The following is a 24,513-nucleotide window of genomic DNA, read 5'->3' on the forward strand; positions in this document are numbered from 1 at the left end:
ATGTGGCGCTTCTCTGCGGAGGCAGCGTGTATTAGTAACCGCTGCGTCACTTGGCAGAATTAAATTGTTGTTGAGAATAAAGCAATGTTTATTCTCACGCTAAAGCATGTGAATTCCGGGATTTTTATCGACATTTATTTTTTTCTGAGAAAGAATGCTAAAAATACAAAATATAGCGCTTTTTCAGCGCGTGGCTGACTAATTGGGGCACAAATGCACTCCTACGGAAGCATATATAAACTGGATCACATTATGTTTATACTGGAAGCCAGATGGGGCATGGGAAATATAAATTAATTATGAAATCGCAACTAAGGAGATCATTTAACACGTTAAATAAAATTACTTTGTACTTCACAATCAGCTTTAAATTACCCCGGTCTCAACAACTATGCGTCATTTTCAAAGGGGGTAGCTGACTACCTACCCGTTGTTGTTGAAATCCATCGTAGTAGTTATGAAACCATGGGAAAAACACTATGAAATTTCATTCGACATGTTTTAAGTATGGAAATTCCACGAAGAGTCACCTTTATTCGTTAATTTAATGCAAGGTGAGCATAATTAAATCCACAAAAAAGTCCACAATATTCAAGAATTTTCCAGCATATTGTTCTGGGCAGCAATGCATAGAGGAGGCATTGACAGCGGCCCGTTGCTCAAACATACCGATTAAGGACAACCAGTAAAATATCGGCCGATATTTTACCGGGGGAGCGCTGCCTGCACATACGCCGGATTTTAACCGGTCAAAAACTATCACTTGCTTGGTTGCCGTGATCCACACCGGCAAGGCCGGCAGCTAGTCGGCATTTTACAAGTGCCGGTGCGTGGTCGGTCAGTGCACAAGCTCCCATGCCCTCTAATGTTTCACATTTGTAATGTGGACGGCCGATATTTTACCGACTGTTCAAAATCAATGCTTGTGCAAGGAACCTAAGGCCATTCGCACCGTCTGGAAGGGCAAGGAAGGAAGGGTAGAGAGGAACCCCGCGTCGGTATTAGCCTTATATTAATTAAATGTAACAAGGAGACAACGTCCCATACGACGGACAGAGTGCTGTACTTGAGGCAACTACCTCACGGTACTTCATCAGGGATCGAGTAACATCTGCAACCTCCTCCGCGGCGCGACGGGATTTGAACCCGGACTCACGGGTTTTGTAGTCAGTATATTAGCCACCACACCACTCTCTGTTTGGCATTTCCGCGACTTATTGGAGTTTTAAATGTTGAGTGGTTAACGTTAAAAGAGAACTGATGTAAAACAATGATATTTTTAAAGCAAGCCTTCAATAAATCATTTAACATTCTAGTAGCTATCTAATGTACGAAAGAACTTATGCAGGAGCAGATAATGATTATAGTATTCTTGTAAATATGTCTTCTTGGATGATTTGAAAGATCTCGAGAGTCAAGAGCAGTGGTCGGATTCAGACCCGGGTTCGGTCCTCGGGCTAGGGGTTGCTTAGAGGTCTCAGGGTGCAGGAAACATGGATCAGGGGGCTTGATATAAATGATATTGTAATGTATAAAAGAATTAATCACGATTGGCTTAAAAGCATTATCAAACTCTTACATTATATCGTAACTGGCTACATTTTTTACTATTCAATGTGACTTTTGACCTTCGTAAGACAGTTGTAGGTATTTTTGCATTGAAAAAATACGCGTGAGCTGTTTAAATCCTCTGATTCGACATGTTTATTCCTTGATTCGTTTTTAAATAAGAAGAAAATGCATTCCACAAATGACCTTGATGCATGATCTTTCACGGTCATAGTGGTTTACCAGGAAACAAAGGGGTATATTTTCCTTTCCTAGTGCGAGGGCATTTATTAAAGAAAGATCATAGAACAATTTTAGCTTCGTAAACCTCAAATGTTCCTACATTTCAACATTTAAAAGCATTTAGTGTTTAATATTTCCCCTCCTTTAATGAAAAAATGTCAATTTTGTTGAGCTAAAACTCTTAATTCACATTTTTTTGGTCTCTATTATAACACTGCGCCTAACTTTATGATCGTGAAACCATAAGAAGTTATAGAATTTGAACCCTTGAAAAAAGTATGAAGACTTTTACGAAACGAACTATAATTATTTCGTGCGCGTCTATTTAATGGCAACAGCCCCATATCTCATAACGCCACCAAGTCACTTCATCTGGGAGTAACTGTGGAGTCTGTTTGATGCACTGACACATAATGCGTGATGGAGAAGCGACTGCTTGAGCACGACTTATTCGTTGGAGAAACTACCAAGACTCTAGAAACTTTCACCAAGACTCTAGAAACACAGATTTCATACAATAAGCAATACTCGTCCCAAAATGATGTTACCTCCTAGACTGTCGGTAATGTATGAAAAAGCGTTCATCCAAAAGTAGAAATATTTTTGCACTACTTTGACTTATGCTACTCGAATAGAATACGGTATTTAACAAATAATTATGCTTTTCTAGTCCTTGAACATTCTCCACAAAATACTACGATGCAAAATATTTTACAAAGGTGGGTGAAATGGTAGATAATTACTAAACACTTTGGGCTCATTATTTTATTTAAGTATACTTATTTATTACATAAACTCACCCGCGTGGTATCCCGAGAAGAGTTTATACATATTGTTCGTCGGGTAAGTGTAAAATCTTACATATTTATTTAAGTTCTCCCACATGCTATTCGTAATGCAGCGGATGATGCTGCTTAAAGTTTTCCCCAATCTGACAGAGTTCGAAAAATTGGGATAACAGTGAACTCAAGTATGTGTTGGAGTAATCACGTTAATAATACTTCTCGTAAAATCAAAACATCCTGCTCCAACGTAAATTTCATTCTAAATTTCTTCCCCATCACCTTAAGAAAATGCTTATTTTATTGTTGGTCTTCCCCTTATTCAAAGAAAAATTCCCTCAATGTGTTCGATATATCCTCCATGAAGTCATCCAGTAGGGATACGTATGTATACTTGATGTATTTCTGAGTATCTTTACTTTCCTAGCGATTGCAAAACAAAGTTCAAAAATTCTTTTTTGGTCACTGCGAGTCATCTCTTGAACACCTTGCCAAAAAAAGTTTAAAAAATTGTTCTTCTGTTGCCAGTTTTAAGATGAAATATTACATTAAGCTACTTTCTGACAACTAAATGTTGTTATTATTTTGTATATTGTAGTAATTGATTGAAGTAGTTGTGTTTGCATATTTAAAATAGTATTTTGTTGCAGTTTTACTATTGTTAACTTTGAGAAGAAAAATGCTTGCAGATGAGTTTGGTCCAAAACACTTGATTTCCATCTTTAAAATGAGATTTCCAAAATACTTTTCTATCAGCACTTTAAACGAGAAAATGATATTAACTTATATTTAACTTTTAACCATATTATTACTGCAAATTATTGATTTTTCTCTCTATGTTGCTCAAAAATGTGCATTGTCTTTGTTCTTCAGGGGTTGCCCCTGGGAAATTAATAAATTATTCATAGGTTCAAAAGTAACCTAGGTAATTATTACTATTATTTGGCCGGATATAGAAAAAATATTAATTTTCTTGCTTCCTTCTTTACCCAGCTGACATTTTTATGGCTAGAAAGCATGTACGGGTTACCCCGGTCTAAAGTAAACTTAACCATGGCGCTGAGGTAATGGAGCAAAAGAGATGAATGTGGTCGACGGAACGGATGAGGAAGCAAAAAACGAAAAATCGTCGACGTGTGAAAGAGTGACATTGTGTTGGCTCCACTCTAAAACTCTTGAAGCACAAAATACGCCCATGTTGAGTCCTCAGCGAGAGCGTCTTCCTTCTCAGCCAGAAGGTTAAGGACCAGAATATCAAGAATAAAATGACAAGAACTTCTTAAAACTTTTCTCTTTATTTATCTACTCTGACAGAGAATTTTACTTGATGATGGAATCATGATCGTTAAACGTTAAATATCCGATGCATTAACCCGCATTCAAAGTATTATGTCTAGTATGATATGCGGCTAGATGTGGTGGAAGTTCTTAATAGTATCGAAAAAAAAATTGCCATATTTTCATAGGATTTCATCGAACACGACGCGTTTCGTTGTTACAACAATTGATAATGTTGTTGTTGCTACTGAACGCGTCGTTTTTGAATAATTCGTGTGGAAATATTGCAATGTTTCATTCAACAGATAACAAGTGTATTATGTCTAACTTTCCCTTTATACTGAGGAGGCTGCTCAGCGAAACAGAATAGGCATCATATCCTGCTCGTTTCGCTCTACAAACTATGGAAGTTGACAGTGAACTCGCAACGGTTTGAAACCCGGAAAATGCTATTCACCGATGCGTTAAAATAGTCGTCTTATACTTACCATGGAGATTATACAAAAGAAAGAAAACTTGTTTTGAGTTGTCAAAAATGAGTCTATATAGCCTTATCAATGAAGTTAACTTAATTTTCCAAGAAACTACTTTAAAACATTTAGTACCAACGGATTCTCTCTAACAGGAAAATTGACCAGCGCAAAACCAATCCTTGAATTGGGTAGGTACTACTGTTGATGATGAGATAGCTGATTGTATGAAGCCATTCTCAGTGGCAACAGAACTACATGGTTGGCTATCTACTGACTAAATGGTTGTATATTCATTAATATTTTGTAGTGATCCGGAAATGGAAGACTCACATTTCCTCAGAATATGCATAAATATTTCTAGTGTAAGCAAACAACACCCCTCTCCTCAAAAGTAACCTGAGAGTTATTAGGGACTGTCTCCGGTTATACATTGTAAAATAAATAAAAATACTTTAAGAATACGGGTTGAGGCTTAAATATTAGTGTGAAATCATAACAGTCTTGCTTTTATATAGTTAATGTGATATTTTTAGAGCTTAAAAACTAGTTATGTATGCATTGGACTGAGAACTTAGGCACCCCTTATTGCTTGGCACCCTTCGTGGGCCGCGTAATTTGCTTTTCACTTAAACCGTCCCTGCAGGTAAGTCAAACTATGCGTCGAGATTTGTATATTTGATTTTTGAGAATGGTTTACCTTCCAATTTCCCTTTTTCTTTTTCGGAAACATTCTAGTTTTACCTATCCTTTATAACGACACGGTGGACACGCTATGTCAGTCATCATTCGACTACTAATTACCCTATGGCCATTCAGTGACGGTTCCGTCACGATGTAGCCGTTAGTGGGAGTCGAAGCGCGGGCCATACGACTCGTACTGCCGCAGCGCCTCGCTATTCACTCGTCCCATCACCAGCGACTCCTCTAGTACCAATTCTCCTAAAGTATACTCCTAAAGTATCAGCGATTCGTACTATCTTAAATTTTGGCTACTCTAGACGCACAAATTCATTACTGGATATTTGTTACTTGATTTTAAATGGAAATAAACGGTGGGGAAAGACTTAAAATTAATATTTATGCGAGATTATTCTCTTTCCGACACCAATGACCAGAACTCGCTTATACATACGACCCAACATAGGTTCTGTACGGGCCGTTATGTTACAATTTATCCCCTTTAGTATAAAAAAAAACTTTAAGCAAAAATTTAGAATATGAAACAGTCATCACGATTTCATGCAGCATAGTTCTGGAAACTGCGTGGGCTTCCTAAATCAATTTATAGACATGTGCCTCTGGCAGTGGAGTAAATTATCAAGGTAACCTTACCTTCTTAATTCAAAAGGAAGCTCCTGGGCAGAATTCATCATCTCCGGAGAGGAATTCTAATTTCTCCGCAATGTTTTTGGATCTCGTACCACGAATTTCCCAGAGAAGACTCGAAAATAAAGAAGGAGCAGTCTGCGGGCTGCGGAGTAATTATGGGCTCTCCTTCAAAATACTACTCGTAACACTAGGAAAATGCAAGAACTTTTTGCGTTTCCTGAAAAATACATCTTCGAATTTAATAATGAAACCGCGGTCCTCTCCGACAGAGGAAAAGATGACGCGACTAACAAGTTTGTGGAGCGAGGCTAAGAATTTTAAAGAGAGTCCAGATTTGTGAGCTTCCTACATTCAATTACTTAGTGCTGTTTTCATCATGCTGTTTTCAAAGTTTTTCCCGTGACACTTTCACTCAAAATCTTCATAAAATTTATTTTTTCAATGCTAAAAACCGCATGGGGGTAAAAATTTTAGCTTAGAACTTTACTTCACCATTCGCAAACTTAAATTAAACTTTCACAAATTATCTGCTGAAAATTCTTTGAATTTCCTCATATCCCTGATGGCGTTCTCAAAACAATTAGGGAAAGCATCTGCAAAATGTGTCACGTAGATAATTTACACGCAATAATAATTCAATCAGCTCAATAATAATCATGAAGATCCAGAATAGGGACAAGGGGGCCTAAGTGAGGGGTTAACCTACCACCAGTAATGGGGGTCCGAAAAATATTTCAATTCTATCTAGCGTAAATTGGATATTCAAGGGGGTGCTATTGCCCCTTAACCCCCCCCCCATTGATCCACGACTTACGAGTTTATTTATCACTAAGCTAATTAGATTACTTCAATGATTACTGTAGTTTGACTTGGTATTACAATTTCCACGCAGTAATGTAACGATGGTTTACAGGTGCAGCCTCGAAGTTGAGCTGGAGACAATAGAGATTCACCTTGACGTTTTCTCGCTACTCATGACATTCCTGCTTACTTACGAAGCTTCCTGCGGGTCATATTTATAGAAAATGTTAGTCAAAAGCTACCTATAGAATGATTTCAGCTACAAAATAGCGAAAAAATCCATAAATTATAGGAAAATTTGAGTAGAGCAACGCAGAATCAGCATAATGGTGAAGAAGGGTTTGGTGAAATGAAAATACACAACCTTGGTAACTTTTCACTGGAAAATTATTTATTGGCACGACGCATTTCGACGCTGAGGCGTCATTCTCAAATGCTTGAGAATGATGCCTCAGCGTCGAAACCCGTCATACCAGTAAATAATTTTCCAGTGAAAAGTTACCAAGGTGGTGTATTTTCATTTGAACATGGATTTTTACGAAGTAAAAGCCGAATCAATTGAATTCAAGAGTTTGGGGCTTTCCGGGCGGAAAGACTGCGTGAAGATTTCTAGGGATCGCCACCAGGCCAGGAACTGCATAACTGCCGACGTTTTTCGACGTTCAACTTAGCCATCGCCCTCATAGCTCTAAGGACGATGGCCGATTCGGACATAGTAATGACACGTCGACAGTAATGCTGTTCCTGACCCGATGGCGATCCCGAGAACTCTCCACGCTGCATAAAGGAGCATAAGCCTTGCCGTTTTTGTCAGTTTTTGGACATATTTGTTAACCATATACATATAATAGGATGAATGTTTGTCTGCCCGCTATGCGTTTCCATAGCGAAGAACAGACTGCTACCAAAGTTAGTACACGGGTGCATCTAATGCTCCCAAACCCCCAAGTGCTATTTTCGGTTGCGTCCCACTCGTTTTTTTGCGTTGATTTCTCATTGAAGTTTGTTACGTCACGTCATACACCTGCGGTTGGATATACTGCGAGGGAGTCACACCTCTTGATACGCTCAAAGAGGGAAACATTAAAATCCTGTGTGATCATGTAAACCAAGTTCCAAATTTCCCACTTCTCTAGGCACTATCCTTCCCGAGCCAAGCCGGTCGGCCTGCCAGTATTCATTTTTATTTATAATTGAATATTCAACTGCATTTCATCCCATCAAAAAATTCTGTTTACGCGATTAACTCAACGATACCAAGAACTGATTACGCACGGGCGAGTGAGAAATCGACGACTGAGAGCCTCATTCACCCATGATTTAGGTGGCTCAATATTCTGCTCTCCTCAGCTCTACTGACCCACGTGGACCATGCCAAAGGGGACTGCATAGAGGAGGCCCAATTCCACCCCACAGAAGGCCGATTCCTGTCGCCAATTCGGTCGCATTTTAATCGGTTTTCAAAATTGCCCGCAGCCCGGTGATGAGAGTAATGCGATCCACTTTTATCCAATATTTTCAGTATCATGTTTGTCATTGTAATGAATATCATTTGAGGAAATGAGAAGCCAAGGGGTACAAGTGATATTCTTTTCAACAGAGATAGGTAAAGTTAATTGCTAGTAGATAAATACACAAAAACTTGGTTGCCATGGGATACGAGTGAGTCTCTGTTCTGCGCTGACATCGAGTGGAAAATCAAATGCACTACTAAACATCTAATTGATCTCGTTTATTTTCTATAGGTACCTAATTTCTGTACTTAACTGTGTATAGAAAAAATAAATCACTTGTATCCCTTGGCTTCCAAACCACTCATTTGAAGTAATTAATTTGGTGAAACACATCATCATGTGTATAAATTTCGGTTAATACCCCTAATTATACCTTATTTCCCCGTAGAGCTCAGATCAATTTGTCCGTCAGGGACACGAGTGGGGATTTTTATAATCCCATTTAAATGCACGGTGGATGACATCACAATTAAAGGACGGGTTGAGGATCCTCTTTTGTAAAATTCGTGATTACGCCCTTGAGAAGAGGAGGAATGAGAGCAAGGACCGTGATACAACGCACATGCATCTACTTGCTCTGGGCACTAAAGTGGAGAGGGAAACGCAAAGAGACCAAATGAAAAGTAAAGGTTGGAGTTGAATCCCAATGAGTAAAAAATCGCCTACGATTGCAATAGTGATATTCAATCTCATAGACCTCCTGCTCTATTCTTACAAGGCTGAATGGTCATAAAACTGGCTCACGTCAATTATGCAGCTTCTAATTAGCAGTCAATAATATCTGACCTTCACACCTTAAGGTCTAAAGTTGGACGCTTTACCCACTTCAAAACTAAGACGATTTCGAGGTCAGTCTCTTTATATGCCTAAATTTTATTTCCAATAAATTTTATGATCACGAAGAAGTAGAAGTATCAGCATTTTTAATAAAATATATCTGAAAGTATTTCAATTGGAAACTCTATCCTTTATTATATTAAAATTGAAGTTGGAGTTTCAATTTCGGCCTCAAATTTAGGTATAAGCGCAGCCATTTTGGTCACCCGTGTCTGCATTTATAACGTATATTATAGCAGAGGATTCTCCAGTTGGCCACTAAATGTGCTAACATTCGCCGCGCATTTGAAAGGGCTTACATAGTACATCGCCAATCCTGGCGTTGACGGTAGAAAGATCCAAATTTCACTGAGATATAAACTATAATTAGGGCTGCTCAACGAAATTTGCTTTAGAGATCATACAATCTGTTGCATTCATTACTTCTCAATACCATTCATCGCGAGTGAAAATAAGCTATTGCAAGCATTTAGAACAAATGGATGGTCTGCTCTATTCGCCGCGCTATGGATATTTTACAAAACCAATTAATAATCGACCAGAGAGTTGGCATACATCAAACTTCTTCAGTATGGACCGTTAGTTCAGTAGGAGGAATTCAGTTATCATCTTGTCATTTTTTCTAAGGTTTTGGTGTTATACATCGACGTTTTCATCCACGAATCTTACTAGGGTATCCTCAAGTCTGCCTCTAAATGTGTCGTCACCCACCGCGCATTTAAATGGGTTTACAACAGTCGCCACTCGCGTCGCCGCACCGTGAACATTTTTGAAAACCGATTAAAATGCGACCAAAGTGGCAACAGAAATCAGGATGGAAATGGGATGGAATTGGGTGCCCTTTATGCAGTTAAACCCCTTGGGTAAAGCACTCAATTGGAGCGTAAAATTGATCGCAGGAAGGAATTGACCATTGCTCACCATTGCCTCCAACCTCGTACTGGGAACTCGGCTTCCTGTCATCAGCTGCGCGACAGCGTCATTCCATCACCGTCTCTGTTATTCTCCGAAGTCGACCTTCGCGTATTGCTTACGCGTTCCTTGTCCGCTGGGGACCGATTTGATTTGATCGGGTTGTGCAAATGGTGCAAGTTGACTCCTTTAACCCTCGCCAAGAGCCCCAACCACGAATTCGGAGGTAGGAAGGTCCCGGTGAACCCTCCCCCCCCCCCCCCCCCACAGCCAAACAATTCCACCATCGAAGAAAGCGGGGAAGAATTTAAGGATTTTTCTGGCGAGTAATACATCGTGAGAGGAACATAAGAATCGTTTGGTGAATTTATACAGCACATATAGTACAAATAAAAATTTAAGAACAGTTCGAGCATAATACTACAATATTTTTTTCTCAACATGGTCTTGATAAAATACGAAAATATATTCGCCAATGTTAATATTGTCGTTTGCGTCACGGCTACTATCATGCTCGCGTTCACCCGTTCGAGGGCGAAAGATTTTCAGACATTTTTCAATGTTTACAAGTGAAATATCAGTTACTCCCCAAGTTTAAGTTTATTCGGAGTAAAGTGGTGCCTACATTTTAATACCGTAACTTATTCCCATCCTGTTAATATAAAATAAGAAAAAGTATTTTAATTTCTTACCTAGAAAAACCACCGGCAAAAGAGTTGTTTTATGAGAGAATATAATTTTTGCATTATATTTTGCAGATGAGCAGTCGTATTGCCTTGAATTGCTTTGAAGATAAATATAATTTTTAGAAATAGCGAGAGAAGTAGCGAGATATTTATGGGCATTGAGAAAAATGGCAAGCTTTCAGGCCGCAATGCGTCGTAGGAAATGTTGTCCTTTTCTTTCTGTGGAATACTCGTACATCAGTATTGTTCGGTGTTTTTTAAGAAAAATAGTGCGAGCAACATCAGCCTGGCATTATGATTGTGAGTAAACCACTTATGGTGGTCATGAAAAAACAAAATTTACCTGCTCTTCTGAAATGAAAAAGGAAGTATATTTGATTATTTTGAAAGGTATCTTGATAATGTTGGATTACATGAAAGAATTTGCGAATCACCCCGCCTGCGCCCCTCCCAACTTGACCTTACAACTTGAATTGACAGTAACGCATTAAAGCCCTTTCATTCTATCCATATCCTCACATTCATCCTTCTCCTCCCCCAGTACCTCAAATCTCTCCTCTAAGGATAGCACTTCTTCATTTCTTTTCCTCTCCGTGTATCTCACCTTTTCCGTTGTTTTTTTATACTCACATCTTGGATGCCTTCATTCTTTTCTTGTCCATCTTTCGTCGTCGTCTAAGTTTCCGCAGCGTAAATCGCTACATCAAAAGCTTTATATTTGGTAGCTAATACATATCGTTTTTATTAATTGCGCAGAAATAGTCATCAAGTACCCGACACGGTATATTTTTATCGGATGAAAACTATGCATGCGTAGTTTTTTGTTTGTAGGATAATGATGAGTATTTGTTCACCCATAAGACTGCCACAAGGTATTCATTACGTGAGTGTATGTTCTATTATTAGTGCGAAACCACTTACACATAATAATGTAGAGAACATTAACATGCATGATATCACCAGGCGCCAATTACGGCTGATTCTAGCTGAAAAAAAGAAGCAAAAAGCGGGAAAGACTTAGTTTGACCTCTCAGTGAAAGGGTGAGAGATAAAACATATACTAAATGTGCCTTAAAATGGTAAGAAAGAGGCAAGCAAGTCATGTAATTAATGTTTCCGAAGGTTTTTTATCTATAGGAAGTATATTTATGATTACTATTTAGACATTCCAACTTTCGATGAACACGAAGAAATGTGTTAATTATTTACTGATACCTGGAATACATTAAGCATTATATAAACATTTTCTTAGGGAAATGTTAGTAACGACTGGAATAAATATCATAACGAATTAAACGTAATAATTTGGCGCACATCAGTATTTTTATTTCTCGTATGATGAGACGCGTATAAATCTCTAGGATAATATGTATCCCAAGAAAATGCTTAGGAATTATGAATGCGCCTATCAGTGCGTCTAAAATACTAATATATAGAACAATATGCATTGATCGTGTTTGGTAATAATGTGTTAAAGATATAATCTAGAACGTTATTTTGGAGGCAACTTTTAGAATACTTTTTCAGACGTAAATTCCGATTTTCGTTTCTTCCTTATATGTGCGTTGCGACGCAGATACGTCTCCGTATTTTTGAGTGAAAGCCAGACTTCTCAGACTATTTATCTCAGAATACTATCTGGGTGAGAACTGCGTGACTGAGAACCTATGCTTTGCCATGTGTTCTGGCACCGGGAGTCGAGGAGGTCGCGAAAAATTTAGGAATAGTGAAGAATGCCTCGGTTGGACTTTGGCGGACGGTAAGAGTAAGTCTAATTGGCCCATTCAATACACAGAAGGCATAGGCAATACCCGAAGTTCTAGCCCAGCGGAAAACGTAGTTGCTCGCGCTGGCCGTGGGGACCGACTTTTGAAAGTGACTGTACATAGGCATAGCAGTTCTTTACAATGCCCTCAGTCACAAGCGAAGTAACATATTACCACAGGTACCACTATATATGAGCTGTACGGATATTCACGTGAAATGAGGCTCAAAGACTTGCTTCACTTGCATGCTCGAAGACTTGACTTCACAAAACCTTGTGTTTGGAGTGCAACGGATCAATTGCCAATCCGTCTTCTCCCTACCTGACTTGCAAAAACTGAATCGCTTCTGCGACGTTCAGGCAAGCACACATGCCTAAAGAAGTTAGTAGTCCCTCATAACTTGCCATTCCAGGCGGAAGAGTATTATAAAGGAGGATATCCTTCCACATGGCGCCATTGTTGAAACTAAGGGTAGCGAATGAATTCTACCATATGGAGTTTCTTATTCTAATACATGTTGTCTTCTGTACTATGTTCGTCTTTGTAGGGTGAATTGAGGAAGATTGGCAAAGAATACTCATCGCAAGATATAAAAGAGGTGAAAATGCTTAAGGCAGAAAGAAAAAGTAAATATATATAGAGAGAAAAGCTTTAAGATAATTTTCTCACCTCGAAAAGCAGGCGTAGTTGCAGTAGCAGACTAACCAGAAAGGATTGTTGTTTTTACGTAAAAAATCGAAAGAAAAAAAATCCTGTTTTGATTTTTCTAGTTATTTTTATGAATGATATGCTGGCATTAATACGTTAATTGCATTTCTATTCATTTACAGGCAATTTTCTTCCCACTGGCAGGAAGTTTACTTCTGTAGTATGTACTATGAGACATACGGAGTCAATAAAAAAACGTGGGAAGAGTATAAATGGCATAAAAAAGTAAAAAAACCACGCCCTCTGAGTATTTGCGTGGTCAATGCACTATAGATTGATTAAATATAGTATTAATGCACGGAATTGTAGTAACCAAGTTAACTAACATCTTATAATCAGCAAAATTCTAGCTGAATAACTAAATGCTGCAGTAGTATTTTTTTACTTTCACATTTAATTTTCATCATTTTCGATGAACTCCAGCGCTCAAAAAGCAAAAATTACTTTTGGTATAGGGGTATAAATAGGGGAAAATTCAGATGGATTACACAACTAGATCTCATTGTGTCTCTTTATGCAATTCCCTCAATTAAAGGGAGGAAACAAGCATGAAGTCCTATTGTAGTTCTCCTCTTTGGATATGTTATGCATTGGTTCTCCAGCGTCATTCCTTAACAAGGTATGTTGGTGGTTGCGGTGACGTAAACAAGGTCGTGGAGGACACGAAAAAACGCGGCCGTCAGAGATGTGACCCAAAAACAAAAGACTCGCACGACGGCGCACTCCAAGCGGGAAAAAAAAGTTGTTATCACTTGTGCCAGGCAAATCACATTTATACATTGTTAAGGATGTCACAAGTAAGTTTATTTTTTTTAAAACTCAACATCCAAGGGATATTATTTTGAGCTAGAAATGCACGATGACGTTGTTCCTGGTAGCGTCACATGTACTATATAGGCTGTGCCTTTATGCTTCGAGAAAATAAATTGTAAATACCATTCTTGATAAGTTATTGCGTCGAATATTAAGTTTTTCACTAGGCTATTGAAGCATTAAAATAGTTGCATTTTCATATTTAGCTAGTTTTCAACTGTTCAACCAAATCCAAAGAAAAATCTACCACTTAGGTGTTATCAGAGTTTTCAATCTGTAAAACATGAAAATTCTGCGTTGTAATATTTTTACCCTTGAAATGATTTCGACTTCGCGAGGGTTATCTTTATTTAACATCTACTCTCCACATGTGATCTCTTTCATAAGTAGACGAGGAGCCGTTGGTGACATTAAAATCGCAAGATGTTACCCATTGGTAATAATTGTTCTATGGCAAAGGATGACGGATGCTATTGGTCTTCAATCAGTCACTTGGTGACTTACACTCTACCGAGTATTATAGTAATTACAAATCGAATTTTTATGTTTTAATGAGGTAGGATCTAAGATTACTGAATTCCAAACTTCCTGAATATATGAGACTAAAGGAATTTCTACCCCTATGATGGGCTAGTGTGAATTTATTTTATAGCAGGTCGTTTTAATTAAATCAAACAAAATGATCGAAAGAGTTTAAAAAGGAAATAAAATATGAGTAACCTATTCATTCCAGGGACAGGAAGGTAGCGGAGGAGGTGACATTGCTGGAAAAGAGGCATATTTTCCTTCAGTTTTGCAAAATTTGAGTGGATCTTTGATATAATTTGACCAAACCTAATATATGTTGAAATTGTGCGTATAGGAGCAGGAAACAAAAGAACCCTGACAATATTTCTCTTGTACGAAGGCCGATCTGTTTCTCCATGAGTATAATAAAATGAATAATCAGGTTGTAGGAGCATTCCTACAGTGTAATAAACTTTAGAGAAATAACCTTAAAAATTATTCCTCTCCGGGAGCTGGCATATATGATTGGAACGGCATAGTTATGTATTTAATAAGAATAAAATAGACTTGCCATTATTACTGGAGGTGGTGATTAATCATGTCGGCCAATTTACAACTTAGAGCAGGAAGTTAAGAATATTAATATTGCCAGTGATGCTTCCGTCAAGAGACTATGCCCATATTCCTTGCCTGTTTTTACATTATTGCTTTATTTGAGTCTAAAAAACTATTTCCTTTTGTAAAAAACGACATATCTAGCTGATAACGCGACAGTAACCTTATTTCGTGACGTCAAATCTAAGAAAGTTAAAATAAAGAGAGAGTTCTGCATGAGCCGGATTCCGGCGAAAGAATTCTTTTCAAAAATTGATAACAGTATTTTAAGAAATTGCAACAAAACGTCGGAATAATTTTTTCAAAGAAATATTTGCGTAATTTTAGGTACGTAAGCTTCATTAAAAATTTCATTTTTAAGGATTCAAAAAAGTATACGAATTACGAAATGATTCAAAGATTCAATGAAAATACATGATTGAATAAATTCGAAATTCTTCAAAAATATCTTAGGGTGATGTTCTCATCGGGAGAAACGGCGATATTTTTATTTCGAAGAATGACAAAGATTCTCACCACTTAAAAGAGTCTCTGTAAAGCTCTCCTTCTCCCTGAAAAAGGGTTGGAATCGTTCAAATTTTGAAAATTCACAATGCGTCCAAAAAAAATAACCCTCCGCCGAGGCTGACGACGCAAAAAGGAGGCAGTCGAGGTAAAAACAAAAGGCCGGGAGAGAAGCGCACTTCCTCCAACTCATCCCCAGACTCGCTCGATATACCCTTTTCATCCCGCTCGGTTGCAGAAGAGCGAACGGAAAATGTGTGTATATATATTCGGGAGGAGTAGTCAACTCCCATACTGACTGCCAGCCGCGCGTCAATCCCAGTCCCCATTACGCGCGTTCATGAATATAGGAGAGACGAACACGGCACGAGTTGCCGTGCGACGAACGAGGAAATGGACAAGTGGAGCAAGGAAAGCTGGATCTGGCGGTAGAACTAGATTAAAATAATTTTGGCTAAAGAAAGGACCGGACTTAACAACCGGGACCACTAAATGGACTTCGTTCATCGGTGCCATCATTATATTCACTGACTAACTCAGGTGGTGGTGGTATACGGTCAAGGGGACTGAATTGACGAGGCCCAATTCCAACCCATTGAGGGCTGATTTCTGTTACCACTTCGGTCGCATTTTAATCAAAAATGCCCGCGCCCCGGTGATGAGTGTAATGCGATCCACTATTACCCAATATTTTTCAGTATAATGTTTGTCATTGCGATGAATATTGTCGTGATCCGACTATTTACTATTGGTCTTAAACTCTTGTAAATTAAGTGGATTTAACTTAAGAATGGGTGTGTATTTCTTTGCTGTTACTGCCTTCCGAGGAATGATGTTCCCGATCATCTGAGTAACGCTAAGCTAGACCCCTTTTCTGAGTCGTTTGGTAGATTATAATATCATTGAAAAGAAATCAATTTGATGGATCACATGATCATGAATGTAAATTTCGGTTAATACCCCTAATTATACCTTATTTCCCCGTGAAACTAGGATCAACTTGTCCGTCAGCGACATGAGTGGCGACTTTTGTAAACCCATTTAAATTCGCGGTGGGTGACAATAAATATAAAGGCAGATCTTGAGGATCCTCTTTTGTAATATTTGTGTATATGGTTTTTGGAGTAGGTGACCGACAACTGAGCTCATTTGTGCCATGAGGTAAGGGCGTACCCAGCGAGGGGCTGCAGGGGGCAGCTGCCCCTCCAGAGGCAAAAGTAAATTTAGTTTAAAACGAAAGTATTTGTTATGCCCAAGAAAAGTGATATTAGTACACATAAAACATATAATAATAATAAAAATGTTTTTTCAAGCAAATAATTTTTAAAAACTAATAAAGTACTGTTAGAATTATCTTTTGGTGTCCTTAACCTTTTCTGTGTTAAAACTTGAATGACCACGGCTTGCCTATCTCTAGATTTGGTCCTAGGAAAGCCCTTTCCATGAGGGGAGAAATCCATTCGAACCCAGATCTCTCGAATGCCGGCCAGGTATGCTACCAGTTCCACCACCAAGCCATCTTTTTCAAGACGAATCTATTTCACTCACATACTTTTATTATATTCAATGAGAATTTTTTTAAACAAACGCATTAAAAGTAAGTGGACTAACTTTATATCCTAGAGGGTAAAGCCTACCCAGTGGGTAGGCTTTAAGAGGGCTATTAAGCTTTATGTACTACGGGGTAAAATAAATCTCCAAATAAGTAAACAAGATTGAATCGGGAAGTTCAGAAGGGGGAATGTTGATTTGCAGGGTATTTTTGATTCAAGATGCCTTTCATATTAAATCTCTTGAAGTTTTCACTCGTGAGGTCTGGGTAGGCTGCCCAGACTAAGCCGCAAGCGTATGAATTTTATGGGTGGAAGTGGTTCCTCTCCCCTGGATACCTGGCACTTGGGATGGCAATCGAAAGTAAACGAAAGTAGGAACCAGTAAAATTTCAATAGCTTCGTTCCCGGGATCAAAATGTAGAAACGAAAAGAAAAATAATTAAACCCTGGGAACTAAACTCAGGGTTGACACGAAATTGAAGTCAAAACTACTTCGGGTCGAAACTAAAGTAAACCTCTGGGACGAAAGGAAACGGGTAATTTTTCGCACCGGAGGGACCTTCGAGCAGTTTAATTTCAACCCACACACCGAGTATGAAGTATGGTCGAATGGAGTAGAGGTTCGGCCTACCGCCATTAGATGCATGAGTCACTCATATTTTTACCACAAACAGGAGACCGGTGTACGCAAACTGGTCATTCAATTTATAAGCTCAATTTTTTTAACCTCTCTACATTCTGTCATGAAATGGGTCGAAACTATTCCCTCTCATCCCCCTCCACTCAACCTCTGGGATCGAAACTTAACAATGAGCATCGGAGTTTCGATTAATTTAGTTTCGTTCCCGAGAGTGAAGTTTCGCCCCGGGATGAAACTAAACTCCTTGATGATTTTAATTTCGTGCGGGAACGAAAATAAACCTAGGCTCCGTATTTTTGTTCCCCTCAGGTCAAAACGAAACACATTCGTTTCGTTTCAATTGCCATCCCTGATGTATTAGAAGGAGCCCGAAGGTTTCATTCGGGTGATAGAGCCGGGACCCTTTTGTCATAAGTGAATGCCGGCCTCGGTGACACCAGGGTAATGTCCCCGTCTACTAACCTAGAAGGTCGCATGTTCGAATCCTGGGTGAATTTACCACCATCAGGGGGGATGGATGTATGTCACTGTCAAACAAGTTAATTGTGGACCATAGAAGACAAGCAACTGCAATGTTTATAATTTTGGACATAAGCGCAGATAATGGTTGGTGGGGTACTTAATATTGCTAATACGCAAGTGAATCACTAAATGTATACTCGTATATTTATGAGTGACTGGTCTCAGAGTTGCAGGATTGGGACCTCACCCATTAACTTAGAAGATATGGTTTAGAATCCCACTTGGATAGTATATTTTTGGTTTGGTTTTGGTGAAATTTTTGGTTTTGCCTTCATAGATGTTCGTAATTTTCCCTCGTTACCTATCAAAAGAGGACTAACTTCATATCCTACGGGGTAAAATAAATCTCCAAACAAATAAACAAGATTGAATCAAGAAGTTCAGAAGGGAGAATGTTGATTAAAAGGGTATTTTTGGTTCAAGATGCCTTTCTCTTGTGGTTTTCACTCGTAAGGTCTGGGAGGGTGGGGAAGAACCATCAAGCTAAAAGTGGTAGATACCCTGGGTCCAGGTGTGTTTCTATGATAGCAGCAAAATTCTATCTCCTACATTGAATGTTATTACTCGATAAAAGGATTACATTATAAATTACCGAGTCTCTACATAAAAGTAATAAACAAAATAAATTATAAGTCGGCGAAATGCATGAAAAATGTATGCAATGTATACTTTATTATAAAATGTATACATATTTACTGAATTTAAATAAGGTTTGTAAATAAATAAACATTTTTTACCATGGCTGGATTTCACAGAAGCATGAGTATGCGTTGGAAAAATTAGCTGCTGTTTTATTTTCCGCATTTTTTTCAGACTTTACTCTGGCAGATTTTATGTGCTGCTTCCAGAAATAATTCTAATGCTAATGTGCTTCATAAAAAAATTCATGAAACAATTTGGTGTGGTCTGACTTCTTAAATAAAATTCTGGATCAAATATAGACACATAAGTCGGAATCGACTAACACTGATGTGGAAGAGTTATACCGCAATTAACTACTGGGGATCTAACACTTACCTTATTTTAAGTTTTTCTAAAGATGTTAATCACTCAGCAGATTTCTGGATGCGTTCACCTTCACTACAAGGTGGTGTCATCTCAATCCAATGGTTATTTAAAAAGTTTGATCTCATCAAATTTTTATCATCTCAAAACCTTCCGAAACCCAACTAATTTCCGTGTTATTTAAGTAAATGAAAATGTCGGAACATTTTCTCCTCTGGACGGCTTTGATTCGGAAACATTTGACATTGTACTTGAATAATTAAAATAAGTGCTGTTTCACTTGGGTAAACCCACGTGTATATTAAGAAACGTCGTTATGCTGGGTGTTTTCCCTTTTAACACTTAATTAAATGTCATTCTCAGCTGCTCCCGCCCGTTGCGTTTCCGCTTTCAGCAGATTAACAGTCGTACTAAATATTGTATTACGAGAGACGAATGCTATTTTTGAAACTCAACTGAGTTCCTATGCATGAAAATAAATACTTGCCATTAAAAGAGACCTCTTTCACATAACTCACTCAGTGATTCAGCGCGGAGGTTGGCATGGAAAACTCTTTCACATATTGCCATGGGATATATCAACATGGTTTGGCGTGTTATAGGCTTTTTCCCTTGTGTCAAGTGCAGACCTATTCCTATAAAGGCCTATTCTGTATTTAATTGGGATATTCCTAATTCTAGGTCTGCTCAAGCACAAAAGAGGAAATTCATACTTGTGACAAGAATTTTTTCAGATTTATTATCTAAATATTCAAATTAATTAGCAGACATTAAAGGCGAGGCGAGAGAATAACTGATGGCATAAAATAATGAAAACTACGTTCTGTATGTAAGATTTAGGTACATGTAGATGGTAGGTGTATGTATATTTAGGCTAGAAACTATGTAAGATTTAGGGTAACATTTTGGGCCTTATGGCTAATAACAAATTCTTTAATTCAAGATAGCAATTTATGTTGATGAAAAAAAAGTAATGGATATTCCATTAATTAACAGAGAAGGAAGAAAGTGAGGCGCAATTGAAGACATTAATTGGTATAACTTATTATTCCTTAATTATTACTAATTAAGGAATCACTAAAAATGGAACCCGCTTTCATCATAAAAGAGGGGGAGATATCCTATGACTAGTGCCTCCCACGTACTTTTCATTTATTGCTGATTAAGTCGTCACTATTCTATTATGCCAACTTTCCATCCACAATGTGCAGTCACACTGCTTATAGCGCCATTAATTCAAGAATGTTCGTTATAATATAATTGTGAAACTTGTGAGCTTGGTGAAGGACTATCAAAAAAATATAAGTACAGAGAGAGAGCATTCTTTGAAACTCTACATATTTCTGGATGACTACTCCATATTTTATTCGCCGCGAACATTTTTTTGCAAAGTTTTTGAAACAAAAGTCTCGAAAGATTCGTGGAGGCGTAAGGTATTTTTTCTTTTGTGTTCATGATGTAGCTATCTACACTCTGGAATATTCCTAAGCGAGTACCCTGTCATGTATTGGGTTTGGGAAGAAAATTAATAATGTAATGTATTAACATTTATTCTCTCATAATATATATTTAAATATGGGCAAATCCGCGCTTTACACAGTGCGCCACATGATCTTAATTCCATGCACACTCGCATATATAGATTTCGACGTGTCTGCTCTTCCACACAATGTCAGGAAATTACACAGAAAAGAATATTCGAATGTCAGAAATAGTCCAACAGGGTTTGCATATTAAGAGTCACAATCCTATTATTACATGAAAAGGATGTCGTAGGAACATACCGATGAGACCATTTATTTTATCCCCTAATGGAAAAACTAATAAACAATTACTTCTATTTAGCGAATGCCAGTAAGTGCCATTATGTACAGGAAATATTGCACTCATATATTTCATACCGTGTTAAATAGTCTCTCACAACTGATCCATCAGCTTTTAGTACAGTCCTTAGACGACCTCCGTGAGCGTCAATAAATTTCTTTGTCCAATCAAAATGTGAGCAAATTTGGAATGAGTTTTTTAATGAAACAAATGCCTTTAATGGGAACATAGCAGTAGTTTCCTACGGAATTTACCCGTCTTTTTTTAGTCACTTGCTAAAGAGTGACAGTTCTCATTCTAAGAAATAAAATCATTACATTTTCTCATTTTTTAGAAATAATGAATAAAATTCCATGTGAACTATTTAACACAACTAATTAAAGAATGAAAATGATAGGTTTTCATAGTAATTAAATATAATTCAATACTTTGTTCAAATGCGAGGGTTGACAATAATTTTCCTCTAGGGAATTAAAAAATACTTTTTCATTAGGCAGACTTTCTATTACAAAACTCTTTTATGAAGTGCCCTTTTTATATAACTACCACGTACACTATTGGGACTTTTCATTTTTAGAAACAGGATATTAATATTTCATACGAAATGGCCTGGGAGCTAACGAATTCATTTTGCAGTGTCTTCATTGATCTACACTGTGTCTATGTTATGCATGCTAAAACCAAGGCCAATCAAGGGACACTTTAAAGCCGTAGCCTAAGTATGGCAATCATCTAAATACGTGCGGTAATCACGTGGAGAAATAGTCCAAGGTATGCTCTGTAAGAATTATATGTCAAAAAGTCTGCCAATGAATCGAGTACTTTTTAATTACTACAATCAGACCTTACTTCCTGGATATGCCTCGCGATTCATTGAATTAATATTTCTCACTTTTTATAATACATTGATAATAAATCATTCTTCGCATTGGAATCAAGGTTAGAGCAATTTGAATGACGCTAACTTGCCCTTGCAAACATAAGGATCCCCAACTTCGGGGTATATCTCCCATGTATTTCTTCCATTCTTTATCCTGCAGCGCGGTTTCAAAATAAGCTTTGGTGGTGAAACAACGTATTCCTTTGAGATGCTTTCGCTCATTTTATTTTGTATTTGCAGAATCTTGACGCTAATTATATATTCTACGGTTTTGCATGATTACATGGAAACACCAATACTATGTAAATTAACATCACTGAGTTTATTAAAGTGAGGAGTTTTATATTAAGAGGTAGTGGGAAGGAGGGTAGAACAAAATTATTTGCGGGCTAAAAATTAAGCCTGATGCAGTCCAGTAAACTACGTCCTGAAATAGGTGGAAAGGACAAAAATATCTGTACACACTACAATAATAATAACAAAGGGCTTAATAATTGTGGGTTAAGGACGGGAGACATGTATGTTCATAAAATAACATTTTGGGATTATTGGTATTTCTTTCTTTAAAATAGAATTTCTCGACGAGGTGTCATCCATTGCTGTGAGGTGGGCGTTAGTAGAACAGGGTTATCAGATCACTTTTCCTTCAATCTCTCCGCAGTCCAAGCAACGGCTCCGTTCATTGGCTCCCGTTGTTGACGCCCTCCACTTGGTTCTGGGCTGCCGCGTCGTCTGCAACCTCCTGTGACTTGGAATCAGACTGATAGCCATTTTCCCCGTTTGCTGAAAAAGGGAGAGAGAAAGCAGGGATAGTAATATATCTCTCATCATCAGTTCATGATAGAATACCTATTGATGTAGTTAGGGTAAATATACTATAGGTTATTTACTCGATTACACAGGCCAACAAAAAAATTTTGCTTGAAAACTTTTTTTTATTTTAATAGCTGATCTCTATAGATTTTGATGTGCCGAATCCAAACCTGGACTTAGTTTTTTTTGTATCACCCATAGTTTCCAAGCAATATATATTTAATATTTAGTCTGATACCCCTATACGGTATGCAGGGAAATCAATGAAACAGTGTTTCATCATAAAATTGTTTGTATTTACTGTTCACTACATCGAGATAAAATATTTGTTTTTACTACAGCGTGATAATACAGGGTTCACTTGTCAACTGGAATTGGTCTAAATTTTCTTTCCCTTTTTTCTTGTGAAGCTTTTTCAGCGATGAATCGCTTGCTGAATTTCTCGGTGAAGGACCAACAGTAATCCTCATTATCTTCGTTCATCAGACCTACTTTTTCAATTTTATTATAACTATAAAAAAAGCTGTTAAATTATAAAAATATTGCTTGATTTAATACATTTAACTGTAAAATGTGAATAAATGGTGGGTGATACAACTTTAAAACCATCATATTTGGATTCAGCAACTTTAAAAACATAAGAATAAGGTATTTTCAGTCAAAAATTTTTTTCATTGTTGGCCTATGTTATTTACGGATTATTTTGGTTTTAAGGTTTCCGCAGCGATTAGATACACCATTACATTCCATTTTTGGGTGTACGTCTGCGTGCTTAATGTTTAACATGACGTATCGTTCCTTCTGACGACTGACGACATTCCCAGCAGGAGGAAAGAAACGTCGAGTTAAATGCTAAGATCGCAGACGTACACCCGAAAATGGAATGTAATGGTGAATTTACGGATTATGCTAAACATTGTTAACCAAAATCTTTATGGCTACAAGAATTTTTCATTTCATCAGATTTACTATTAGTAACTATTTATATACTTATTTTACACAACAAAAAACCTTTATGACTAATTTTTTTCATTTCATCAGATTTACCATTGAAAGTTATATAATAAGAACACACCAGAAAGAAATCCATCCCGTAGTTCGGATGTGGGTATTACTAGAAAATGAATTGTTATTTAAATATGTAAAGCCAATTTTTATATTATTTCTGCCGGTATTATTATTATATGCGCCTTTAGGCCGGCATTAATAACTTCTGCCGGTATTAGCCATATGTGTTTTCTCGAGAAATGATGCAAAACTGATATTTTTCACTTTAAGCAGTGACTTAGTAAAAATATCTACTTTTTCGTTATTGTGGTACAAGGTTATTATAGAACTCTCCTCATTTTCGATATCAGCTGCATGATAACTTGCGAGCCGTTGTAAGGTGTGGTGATATAAAAGGGACATCCAAGAGAAAATAAAAATATTCTACTACCACTCGTAAATTACGAGAAATTTCCTTGTCATTCTACGCTACTTAATTTCAACGTGAATCATGTTTAAAATATTTATATAAAAATTAAATTTTATGAAACTGCAAGTTTGTGGGTCCATTTGTAGAATCTATCAAAAAGAACTGATATATGGGAAATCGAAACATCCAATTCGTTTTTTTTTTGTTTATGAAATAATAAAAAAGAAGTCTCATTCATCAATTACTTAACAATCGTGAACGACACATTCTATTCATTCACCCTTGAAGCCATGGAGGTGTTGCATCGATATCCCATAAATCAGGCTGCAAGGTTGAGAAGAGTAGACTTTAACATTGAAATTCCTCCATTACCCCTCGACGAAGAAGTCCATAATGATAATTAATAATGATATATTGCATGTGGCGAATGCCAATTATAAAAATACAAAAGAATGCTAGATATTTTTTAAAATAACGTCCAAACTGATTGATTCGTCGGTACCATTCGATATTGTTTTATAAATAAATTCGCCTAACTCAATT

The 24,513-nt window shown here is 37.4% G+C and overlaps 1 protein-coding gene across 2 annotated transcripts in view; it reads right to left on the reverse strand.

Annotated features, from left to right (window-relative positions):
• Positions 1-20,570: 20,570 nt before the first annotated feature.
• LOC124163474 (tachykinins) overlaps positions 20,571-24,513 on the reverse strand; it is a 420,319-nt gene continuing 416,376 nt past the window's right edge. For both annotated transcript variants that reach the window (XM_046540399.1, XM_046540398.1), the window contains one exon: positions 20,571-22,523. In XM_046540399.1, the coding sequence (XP_046396355.1) occupies positions 22,420-22,523 (104 nt within the window). In that variant the 3' untranslated portion in view covers positions 20,571-22,419. The remainder of the gene's footprint in view (positions 22,524-24,513) is intronic.

The sequence above is a fragment of the Ischnura elegans genome, chromosome 8 (assembly GCF_921293095.1).
Source record: "Ischnura elegans chromosome 8, ioIscEleg1.1, whole genome shotgun sequence".
Taxonomy (NCBI): domain Eukaryota; kingdom Metazoa; phylum Arthropoda; class Insecta; order Odonata; family Coenagrionidae; genus Ischnura; species Ischnura elegans.